The following is a 12654-nucleotide window of genomic DNA, read 5'->3' as shown; positions in this document are numbered from 1 at the left end:
AAAAAAAACAGCTCTTACTTTCAGATCAACTGGACTTTGATCAGCTGTTTGTGTCACTGCTGTTTCCTTCTCCATGCCGCTGAAGCGACTGAAAATCATTTTTATTTTGAAAGGGAGAACTTCTTTTTCCAAAAGTTGCAAAGAGTCATTATGATCCTGAAACAGCAACGGGAACTGGAAGCTTTGTCTGCTTCAGGTGAAAGTCTGCCTTCATGACCTGAAGATGCATCATGAGCCTGCTCCACCCCCTGCTGGTGGAAACCACACATTACCAGACTGCTGCTTCATCTGCTGTCACCACATCCGATAAACATCTAGAAAACATCCAACAAACATTCAGCAAACATCCAGAAAACATGACCACAGCCTCAATGACTACAGACCTCACATATGTAGTCCTGCAGTGTTTCGTGCAGATAGTGTCTCAGCACATCAGAGACTGGCTACCTCCTCCATTGACCCCCACCAGTTTGCATCAAGAGCAAATCAGTCCACAGCAGAAGCCATCACCATCACCCTTCACAGAGCGCTGAGCCATCTGGAGACTAAGAAGAGCTAGTGAGGATGCTCTTGGTGGACCACAGCTCAGTGTTCAATACCATAATCCCAGACATCCTCACCTTCAGATCCCCTGTGCCATCTGCTCCTGGATTAAAGACTTCTTACCAAACCAGCCTTAATCAGTCTTACTCAGCCCCCACCTCACCCTCCAACTCAGCACCGCACCCCTACTGTACACCCTGTACACCTATGACTAAACACAACCCACCCAACCAATGTCACCGTCAAGAATGCCAATGACACCACCGTGGTTGGGCTCATCTCTGGAGGAGATGAGACAGCATACAGTATAAATACAGTGAAGCTGAACATCTTTAAAACAAAAGAACTCATAATGGACTTCAGGAGGCACAGACAGGTGCCTTCTCAATATAAATGGAGAAGGGTGGACTCTGTCTCCACCTTTAGGTTTCTGGGCACTCACATCACCTGGAGCCACAACACCATTGCCCTGGTAAAGAAGGCCCGGCTGTGGCTGCACTTTCTCTGTTCTGAGGAAGAATAACCAGGACCAGAAGCTGCTGCTGGCCTTCTACTGCTCCTCAGTGGAGAGTGTGCCCTCCTCCTGCCTGGGTGTTTGGTACCCAGGAGCCACTACTGAGAACAGGAAGGCTGCACAGAGGGTTATTAACACCGTTCAAAAAATCATTGGCTGCCCTCTGCCACCCCTGCAGGCCATCGCCAGATCCTCCTGTCTCAGGTAAACCAGGGCCGTCACAGGTGTCTCTTCACACCCTGCCGGTTTCACGCTGCCCTCTGTTCACAGGTCCCACCCCATCAGATTCACTAACAGCTTCTTCCTCTTGGCCATTCAGACGGTTAGCAAACACTATCCCCCCACACCCCACCCACAAATATGAACCATGGTCTGAGTAACCCCCATCACTCAGGTCACTCACACACAGGCTCTATTCAGACAAAGTTTTTTGCACTACTTTCAAGCACTTTGTTCTCTAATGTGTGCCTTTCTATTGTTCTGTAAATATTCCTCATGTCCACTATTTCTATTTTATTCCCGCACAGTTGGTGTGGAGCACCCATAATTTCATTATACATGTACAATGATAATAAATAATAATAATAATAATACATTTTATTTATAGGCGCCTTAAAAAACATTAAAAAAAATAATTATGTATATATATTAAACATGGTAAAATAAAATTTAGACATAAACAGTCAGAAAAGTATAAAGACAAGTATAAAAACTGAGCAAGGTAAAAATGGACTAAGACAGATCAGGTGTATGCAATTCTAAATAGATGAGTTTTGATACGTGATTTAAAAGTGGTGAGACAGTGTGTGGTCCGGAGAACAAGTGGAAGTGCATTCCAAAGTCTCGGGGTAGAACAACTAAAGGCTCTGAGTCCAATGTTAGTCAGGCGAGCAGGTGGAAGAGACAGAAGGGAAGCTGAAGAAGAGCGGAGTGTACGAAGGGATGAGTATGTATGGAGAAGATCGGATAGATATGGAGGAGCAAAGTTATGAAGCGCTTTGAAAGTGAGAAGCAGGATCTTGAAATTGACCCAGAGGTGAACTGGAAGCCAATGGAGCTGTTTAAGAACAGGTGTTATATGTTCAGTGGATCTAGTTCTGGAAATAATACGAGCAGCTGTATTTTGAACTAACTACAATTTATGGAGGGATTTGTGAGGTAGACCATAGAGAAGAGAATTACAGTAATCTAAACGAGATGTGACAAGAGCATTGACAAGCATGGCGGTACTGTTTGGAGTGAGTGAGGGAGGAAGACGGTTAATATTACGGAGATGAAAGTAGGAAGACCGAGTGATATTATTTATATGTGCTGTGAAGGACAGAGTGCTATCGAGGATGACACCAAGACTCTTAACCTGAGGGGAGGGTGTGACATTAGAGTTATCAATGGATACCGAAAGACTGGTTGGAACTGTAGTCAGTTTTGATCTGGTGCCTATTAAAATGAATTCTGTTTTATTGCCATTAAGTTTAAGAAAGTTGTGAGTAAACCAGACCTTGATTTCACTTAAACAGTCAGAAATGGATGTGGGTGGGCGAGTAGCTGTGGGTTTGGAGGATAGGTAGAGCTGGGTGTCATCTGTGTAGCAGTGAGACTGGATGTTATGCTTCCTAAAAATATTACCTAGAGGTAGGAGATAGATGATAAAAAGTAAAGGACCCAGGACAGAGCCTTGGGGTACACCGGAATTAACTGGAGTAGATACTGATCTGTGAGGGAGTAATTGAACAAACTGTGAACGGCCAGAGAGATAAGAGGTAAACCAGGCAAGTACTGTACCACTGATGCCAACAGATGCTAATCTGTGAAGGAGGATGCGGTGGGAGATAGTATCAAAAGCTGCTATGAGGTCAAGGAGAATGAGGATGGAGATAAGTCCTGAGTCAGCTGCAAGCAGAAGATCATTGGTGTTTTTTACTAGAGCTGTTTCTGTACTGTGACATGAACGGAAGCCGGACTGAAACTGTTCGTACAAGTTATTTTCAGTGAGATGACAATGAACCTGTGCAGCCACTATCTAGAATAAAGGGCTATTCTATTCTATTCTATTCTATTCTATTCTATTCTATTCAGACACCTAGAATTCTGACTTTATTTCCTAGATTTCTTATGTATTTTTCTGAAAATCCTACAAATATATGATTTTGTTGTGAGATGTTTAACTATTAACTCTCACACGCATTTGAAACATTTTGACTTTAATTAAAGTTTTCAATCTGAAAATTTCCACTGCTTGGTGAAAATACTGAGCTTAAACCCATGTAAACATTCCTCAGAACCACCAGTTCAAAGGTTAAAGGTTAACCCGGGATCTGGTTTCACTTTTTAAAGTCTTTTAAAAACTGTTAGAAAAAGCAAATTCAGTAACTGAAGAAATGTGAAGTTTTCGTGGTTTCAAAAACTTTTTTTAGACGGTCACTGTGGAAACAAAGTTCAACTCTTCAGTCCACCTTAAAAACTCAGAAAGCCGTCCCTCTGCAGGCTGTTGAGGAATTAATGAACAGCTTCCTGTGTGTGTCACAATGTTTTATTACATGCCTTTTAGAGTGTATTACTGTGTTAGTGTGTGTGGCTGAGTCACACTGTTTTATTACATGTGTGTATTAAAGAGTGTGTTACTGTGTGTGTGTGCACGCGCCTGTGTTTGGAGGCACAAAGGGCTCTCTGAAGGTTTTCCTCGGACTAAAATATTTGGTTTTCTTGAAACAAATCTGGGTCGTCTTCCAGGAAGGAGGTGGTGGTGGAGGAAGAAACACAAACACTGCACACACAGTTTTTACAGGAAACATTTGATTTAATTTCTCAGGAAAAAGTTCAGTCCAACTTTATTTGATCAGGATTTAAAGGGATAGTGCATTGCTTCATCACAGTAACTTATTCTGTTCACTTCCAGCTGACAGACCAGCTCAGCATGACTCACATTTCACAGTAATCCTTCTGTCTCTGATCCTGGGCCTCAGTAACAATGAGTGAAGCATGAAGCAGAGCAGGTGAGGATGCTCCTGTATGCTGATGATTCAGCTCCATGAAGAAACGTCATCCTGTCACTTTACACACTTCAGAACAAACTCAGGATTTAAATCTCTTTACATTTCTGCTCTTTCTGTCAGACTTTCTGCTTCAACATTTGAAATGAAGTCTCTCAGAATCCAGACTTTTTATCTTCAAACATAATCTAATCTCAGACTGAACTTTAATCCCAAACCTTCGACAGGTTATGTTGCTTCAACAGGATTTTACTGTCATGAGTTGATATTTATGCCACAAATTTACTCTTTTTGTTTCATATTGTTGACTTTCTACAAAGCATTCATCTAAAGATGTGTTCTCTGGATATAAAGTTTAATAAAAGGATTCTAGCATCACACATCAGTTTTATGTAAAAAGTTTAAAACCCCACAGACACAAGCAATAAAGGCACATTTTAGTCTTTGGCTGCTTCAGTTTGTTCTAAATTTGATTTTTCTGATTTATATCCTGAAAACACTTCAAAACTTGAACATAAGTGTAAAAATGCATATTTTTCCCTAATATTATATTTCAGATTTCAGTCTTTTTCTTCATTTGAAATGCGTCTCTCTGCATTACGAAGAAACGTTCAGAACGTCCTCCAGGACCGCTGAATGGATGCCAGCGCTCTGCAGACTCTGCAGTAGCCTCTCCACTGTCGCTCGCTTCCCTTCAGCCCGCCTCCACCGCACCAGCCCAGCGAGCGCCGCCGCCTGAGAACTGAGGCTGTGATCGGACCGGCATCGAAACAGCACCTCTGCCGACAGACCCAGATCCAATAGCACCGATTCCCACTCGGCACCGAGCCGCAACGCCAGCTGGGACAACTCTCGATCTGAGGGAACCCGCTGTAGAACCGATTCTGGGAGCCGACAGGCGTCTGCAGACAGACGGAGAACAGGAAGGTCAAAGGAAATAAACTTTCACCTATATAAAAAAAAAAATCATTGTTTACCTTTTTTTATTATCATAATGTCATTATCATCTCTTAGAACTAGAACCTCAATTTCAGATTCTGGATTTAATCCTGACTTTTATTTCTTTTATTTTATTTCGCAGTTTTTGTCATTTTTATTTCAAAATGTGGATTTTAATCAACTTTGAGGTCAAATTTCTAACAATAACATGAACAATAACACTTCTTTGAAAAAAAGTTTCTTTGACATTCAGTTTAAAACTTTTTTTAGACTTCTCCTGAAAACCAAAACTGTCACAAAAAAAAAAATCATGTTTAACCAAAAAACAAAAAACACTTTTCAATGTAATCTTAATTCGTTGATTTTGGACTTAATGACTTATTTTCGATATAATTATTTCTTGTACACATCAACATATATATTCAGTTTTGTTGTTTTATAGGGAAAATTCAGATGTATCAAAAACTCAAAACTGTAAATGAACTAATACAATGAATTTATTTTCTAAATAACACAAAATATGACTTATTTTTATTTGCTTAGACAAAGACTTTATTCAGGTTTAACTGAAGATTTTTTTTAAATAGAATTTCTAATAATTACTTTTCAATTTATTCTTAGACTACATGTTTATTTTAATTTTAAAATTCTGAAATTCTCTTTAAACTAATTATTGAATTTGGAGTTTGTCATTCTGAAATATCACAAATTCAGACTTATTTCAAATCTGGACTAAATTTTCACATTTCAAGAAGAAAAAAAAGCAGACTTTGATCGACTGATTTATATGGCTCAAGAGTTGGACGTTCGGCTTGTAATCGGAAGGTTGCCGGTTCGAGCCCCGGCTCCGACAGTCTCGGTCGTTGTGTCCTTGGGCAAGACACTTCACCCGTTGCCTACTGGTGGTGGTCAGAGGGCCCGTTGGCGCCAGTGTCCGGTCTCTGTCAGTGCGCCCCAGGGTGGCTGTGGCTACATTGTAGCTTGCCATCACCAGTGTGTGAATGGGTGGATGACTGGATATGTAAAGTGCTTTGGGGTCCTTAGGACCAAGTAAAGCGCTATATAAATACAGGCCATTTACCATATTTGCCCTCTTCAGGTTTATTTCATAATATCAAATTCATCTAACAGATTTCCAGTTTAAATTGTTTTAAATCTGAACATTGCTTTGGTTTGTAAACATCTTATTTTAAATGTTATCTCCAAATGTTTGAATGTTTGGTTTGTATTGTCAGGATTGTGATGTTTTCAGTTTAACACCCTCATAAGGACAAACAGAAGTGAATGGCTGTTTGGATTGGGCAACTCCGAGCCCGTTGGTGCTCTGCAGGGTGCCGTTTGTTTGTAACCTCAGCTGGTTGAGCAATTCGAACTTTCCGGGGGTTGAACAAACAGTGAAGCGTGGTTACTGTGACCTCACAGGAAAACATGACGCCAACAGCTCATAGTATTTTTTCTGTTGTTGTTGATGCTGCCGTCCAATGAATGAAGACCAAACGGCACAGCCCTCCCACCACCGCCTGCCTACGTTAAAATACTGAGAACTGAAGTTACAGCAAAAACCAGTGACAGCAGAACAAATAAAGTTTATTCAAACGGCCAGAACACAAACAAGTGTAGAATGTTTTTGCCTTTTTCTGCTTCAAATGCTGACATCACTGAATCCATGTCTAGACCAAAATACAAAATTTTGCTCTACAAGGGCCTGATATCCACTTACGAGGACATTATACTGCCCCTGTTATATAGAAAATCTAAACGAATATCCTCATATGTGGCTCTAATTTTTCTCAGAAACAAAAATTAGGTAAAAGAAAAATAAATCAAAAATCTGGTAATTCTTTGTTTTTATGTTCATCGGGTCCCAATCGGCCCAAGCATCAAAGAGAAATGCCATGGAAGAGTGCTCTGCAGGTGTGAGAGGGCTTCTCTGCTGCCGCTGATCAGACCGACCCCACACCAGGTAACTAGTGATGGCCAAACTCTGACCGTCTGAGGGGTAGTGAGACGACTCAGACGCCTACAGATCAAAAATATAACATCTGCTGGCATCCGTCTGTCCATCTGATCACTTCATTAATCACTGAAAGAGCTTCATTTTGTCCAAAACACAGTTTACCGTCAGCTGTGACAATGATGGAGTATCAAATCCACAAACGTTGGGTTAGGTGGATAACTGTTGATCACATTATTGTATTAATAAATGACTGCTGTTGGTTTTTACTCAGCATCTGATGGAAGCTGCAGATTATTTGTTTCATTAACTTTAAACTGAAAGCATCCACAGTCCCGTGATGAAGATGTGCTTCAGGTTAGACTGAAGGAAGAGGACAGTCTTCCTCTTGGGCTTTAATCAAAGTCAGGAGACTCGTTAAGACCAATGCTCCGTGTTCAGACTTCCAGCTCACGGGATGACTTCAACCTACAGGAAGTCCTGCACGATTCATTTTATAAATAAAAATCCACATTTTCAAATTAAAGTCAAAACAAATGTAAAATTCCAACCTTGTGTGTCTGAAGTTTACAATTTCTGGATTAAAAGTGACAAAGTTGTGAATTTTATGAATCCAAGTTATGAGATTAGTGTGAACTATACAAATCTAAGATTTGGATTTGAGGATTGAGCAAACAGAGAGAAAGTTACATTTAACACTAAAAAGTCTGAGTCTTTGCATTTTAGTTCAGATTAGGACAGAGATGACAGGATTAGACGGTCAGGATTCTGCATCAATACTTTGTCAGCACGACGTGGGACTTTCCTGGAAAAAACAATCAAAATCAGGGAATCCGAGAACGGCTGCAGCAGGAAAATTCTGGGAAACTAAACTCAGACAAAAATAAAACGAGGGGATTTTGAGAGGCTGAAAACCCACCACTCAGAGGAGGAGGAAGAGTTTGTTTTCCTGCCCAGGCCTCCCTCGTCCACCTCCTCCTTTTATTACCTCCCTCTTGATTTCCAGGAACCTGGCAGCAGCTTCCCAGCCAGATGTTTGGGATCACATTCACATGATGCTGATTCTGCATAATCCCAAACCTCCTTGGAGCAGATCAGTCTCCTCCCATTTTTCTAAGTGGGGAATTTGTTCTGCCGAACACTTCTGATTTTGATAAATGTTAAATAGTGTATCATATTTGCTACATACATTTTTTGTGGGGTTTTTAGACTTGTAAATGGTAAATGGCCTGTATTTGTATAGCGCTTTACTAGTCCCTAAGTGCCCCAAAGCGCTTTACATATCCAGTCATCCACCCATTCACACACACATTCACACACTGGTGATGGCAGCTACATTGTAGCCACAGCCACCCTGGGGCGCACTGACAGAGGCGAGGCTGCCGAACACTAGCGCCACCGTGCCCTCTGACCACCACCAATAGGCAACGGGTGAAGTGTCTTGCCCAAGGACACAACGACCGAGACTGTCCAAGCCGGGAAACGGCAACCTTCCGATTACAAGGCGAACTCCCAACTCTTGAGCCACGATTGCCCCAGTAAATCATCAGTGTGATTTCCCCCCTAAAAATAAATGGCACTATCCATTTTTAAGCAATTAAAAAAGCCAAATGCAGCAAATGTGATACAAATTAAAAGTCATATAAGAAAACTGAAATGTAATTTATGTTTTAAATAAATTTGTCACATGGTTCAATAAACTGTCAATTTTCAAAAATTAGAATTTTCTGGAAATTATTTCATGGTTCAGTCCTCAAATCAGACAATACTTCCATGAGGTTTGGTTGAACTAAATGTGACCCACTCACAGTGGTCAGAGTCTTTGATGTAGTCCACGTTACAGAGGTCCAAGAGAAGTGGTCTTACATTTGGACCTGGTCACACTGGATGTAGTCTCCTCAGACAAACATCAGTGACCTCTGACCCTCATCTGATCCTAAAACAAAGGACCCAGAGGCTGATCTGTGTCCTGGATCTGGTCTGGCTAAAGTACCTGTGCCTCATGTTTCTGCCAACAAGACTTCCGGGTTTATGTAGAGAGGTATGATTCCCCCGCACCCTGATTGGTTTTACCTTTGGGTCCGGGTTCAGGTGGGGTCTGGAGCTCCTGCAGCAGTCGGTCCCGGACCCAACTGAAATCCTGCAGGGACCGCAGGAAGGATTGGAAGGCCCGGGGCCCGCGGCTCGGCAGGAGGTCCAGGAGCCGGAGGGTCTTCTGTCTCTCCGTGGATCGGGACTCGATGTCCTCCACCTGCGCGTCCGTTAAAATCTCCTCCTGGTACAGAAACGGAACGATGGTTTCGCTGACCAGAAGCTGGCCGGACAGCTCCAGCCGGTGTTTTCGGAGGACGGCTCTGTGCACCGGGTCCATTTCACCGAAGCTCATAAAAATAAGCAGTTCCACATCATTAAACCAGTCCTTTGTGTCAGCTGTACAACTACCTTTCAACTGCTCTGTTTTTGTGCTCGGGTGGAAACAAGCAGGCGGAACCAAAGTCTTTGCTAATCACGTTGCGTTCACATTTTTTATGGTAATACAATCTAAAATTTGCTTAGATTGGTGGTTAATATGGGATCTATTTGCGTGGAAGGATTGGTTAGTCATTGATCTTAAATTCGGCGTGCGTTTATACCCCGGATAAAATTAACTTTGAAGGAAAACAGATTTTATGCAGATTGGTTCTGATAAGATGATTTCTGGTGACGTAAATGTACGCCGAAGTTCGGTAAGAAGCCTCGCAGAGCGTTCCACTTTACTGATAAATATTCTTCATTAATAAATCCACGAGGAAACCTCAAAAACAAAGTATTAAATTAGGTTCAGCGTACCATAGCATCGAGCAACGTTACCTAACACACAGCATTAAAAGTGACGGGGATTTAAACTGGAATTAACTGAAATTAAAAACCTTTTTCGCACACGTCAAAGTTTTGTGTCTATTCTTCACGTGTTTAATGTCATCGCTGAGATTTTTTTTTTTACTGATTTAATTTCCAGTCAGACATGAGGTTCTACTGATAGATCTACAAATATGTATGTAATATGTTTTTAACTTAATCCTGTTTCTGGATTTAATGTCCTTCCAAAACATAAACATGATGTTTAAAAAAAATGAACCATCTATGATGGTGTGCAATAAATTTTGCATTTTCTTTAAACATAAAATGTAAAAAACACAGCTTCATGTGTTTAAAGACTTCTAAAAAGAAAAATAATTTATGCATAGCCACCAAATGAAAAACAGTACACTGAGACAAATTCATAAAGCTGACTACTGCACAATGTTCTCATTTGTACATTTAAAAATGTGGGGAAAAGAATCTAAATTTTTACATCTTTAATTTAAAGCACCAGGAAGTTTAATCATGAACATTTGTTATTTCTACAAATCTAGAAAATGAATGGAATAACTTGCAGCAGTTCTTGCTAGAAGAACTTAAACAACAAATATGACCAGTCTATAAACACGTTTCAGGTTTCCTGGCACACTCAGGCTTCTAATAAAGAATGGGCCTTCATAAACTAACCAGAGAAACAAAATTTAACAGAGAGATTTTATTAGTATCATTTGTTTCTTTGTATGTTTTTATTAAAAAAAAATAAAAATCTGATTATTAATGAAGATATTCAACTTTTTCCTTTCAATAAATGATAAAAAAAAACCCATTTATTACACACATACCTGGGCTTCCATAGTTTTGTCCTGTGGGTGTGAATCAATAACAGCATGAAGTATAAGCAGCAGTGAGACATTATTGATGAGGCACCATATAAAATTTATTGATCTCCTGGTAGGAGCTGATCAGTTCATCATTTACATGCTTCAGAAACATACCAGAAATACAGACACGATTAATTATATATTTCATCAGATCACAGGGGCTGCGATATGTACAAGAACGCGCACACGCCCTGCCTGCTTGGTGCATCCATGCTTAATTCAGCTGCTCTTTGTCATCTTCATCATGGAACTGGTCAGATATCAAGGCTGAAGCACAAACAAACACCCTGATTGGCCCTCCTTATACACACATCACAGGACACACCCTGTTTACCTGAGCAGCTACATGACCAATCAGCTCTGCCCCTTCTTCTTGGCCGATGCTGAGCTGTGATTGGATGTTTGAAAATGATTTTAAAGAAAGGTGACAGAGCGTGAGCATGCAGCGTCGACGCCCTGTACCCGATCAGGGACAACTTGACAAAAACCTAACATGGTCACTTGTGTAACCTTCATTTCTACGGTAACAAACAGGTTGAATCCATGACTAAATGTTTTTTTTTCATTAAATTAAGTGCTTGCATGTCTGTTGGATTAATGAGGCAACCACAAGATTCCACAGGCCCCCCCAAAAAACATGCAATTTTTGAATGAAGTTTGGTTGAATGTGCTCCAGAGACTCAGCATTAACCATCAACACTGGTGGGTGAATATGAATCCTAAAAACAAAAGCTTTTTAATGAGGCTTGGTCAGGGTTTGTTAAACATGTTTGTGAAATGTGGTGGTTCAGCGGGTTTTGTTTTGTTTGGAGACATATTTGAGACTAAGACCATTTAATCCAAATCACACCCACTTGCACCACATTTCTGGGGATTTTTCTTTTACATTGGGGGTAAAACAAGAACTTTTTGTAAGCAGGAAAAACCCTGATGATTATGATGACGACAACAACAAAGATGGTGCTGAATTTATCGGGACTAATTACTAACACCAGCAGGATGTATTTAGATTTTTGAATTGAGTTTGGCTGAATTGTAGTTAAAGGTTCCTTCCTGAGTAAGGGCTCGAAGCTAGAGATATGGTGTCAGTGAGACTTCCTGGTAAAATAAAATAAAGATATAAACATATTTTTTTTACCAGGTCTCAGTGTCTGTGCTGAATTTAGGAGACCATGATACTGGTAATAAAAACGTAGGATATTTAAATTGAGTTTGGTTGGAAGGTCTTCACACAGCCTGAAGCTGGTTCATTGCTGCAGACTGAGGTTATTTGATGAATTGAGCTTTGAAAGTGTGCCTTTCCGTCTCCTTGCTACAGAAATAACAGGTCCTGCACCTTTACAGCTCTGAGCCAATCACAGTTTAAGAAAACTGAGTATTTACTACATGCAGGTACAAAGTCTGAGGAGCTTGTTTTGATTCTGAACGTCCACGAGGACACCTCGACTCTCCGCCTCACCAGCGTTCACTGTCACAGGCTGTCTGTTGGCCAATCAGAAGGCTCTGTTTACTTGTGTTTACAGGTGGGACTGACAAGCTCTGACTGGTGGAGAAAAATGGAAAATTATTCTATTTCCTGATTTTTGTTTTCCTTCTGTTAATTATTTCCACAGAAATCCTCGCACAAACTTTCCAACATGAAGAGGCCGAATAATCAATCAAAAGATCAATTAGAAAATCAATCTGGAACCGCTATTTGGTCTAAAATATTTTTTTCTTTTTTTCCACTGATCAAATAATCAATAACTTAATGGGAACAATAATTACTAACTTGATCAATAATAAACATTTAAAAATGTGAAAAAAAGTTAATCAATAATCGATTAATATTCATGTTTCAACACTTAAATTACTGTGACCAGGTTGAAAGAGGTTACATATGGAGGACCAACATGGCCAAAACTCTGCACGAAATTATTAAAAACACACAAAATAATGAAGTTATAAGATGGGACATATTTCAGTATTTGTATTAACACCTCTATTAGTTTT

The 12654-nt window shown here is 40.3% G+C and overlaps 1 protein-coding gene across 1 annotated transcript; it reads right to left on the bottom strand.

The window, feature by feature from the left end:
- Positions 1-4029: 4029 nt before the first annotated feature.
- On the bottom strand, positions 4030-9435 carry cradd (CARD and death domain containing adaptor protein). Its single transcript, XM_005734177.2, has 2 exons — positions 9014-9435; positions 4030-4949 (listed from the first exon to the last, which is right to left on the bottom strand). Exons 1-2 carry the CDS (start codon positions 9324-9326, stop codon positions 4645-4647), a joined length of 618 nt encoding a protein of 205 aa, XP_005734234.1. The 5' UTR covers positions 9327-9435; the 3' UTR covers positions 4030-4644.
- Positions 9436-12654: the final 3219 nt, after the last annotated feature.

The sequence above is a fragment of the Pundamilia nyererei genome, unplaced genomic scaffold (genome assembly GCF_000239375.1).
Source record: "Pundamilia nyererei isolate P.nyererei 1_Seehausen unplaced genomic scaffold, PunNye1.0 scaffold00057, whole genome shotgun sequence".
Classification (NCBI taxonomy): domain Eukaryota; kingdom Metazoa; phylum Chordata; class Actinopteri; order Cichliformes; family Cichlidae; genus Pundamilia; species Pundamilia nyererei.
This window is presented reverse-complemented; position numbering and strand designations above follow the sequence as displayed.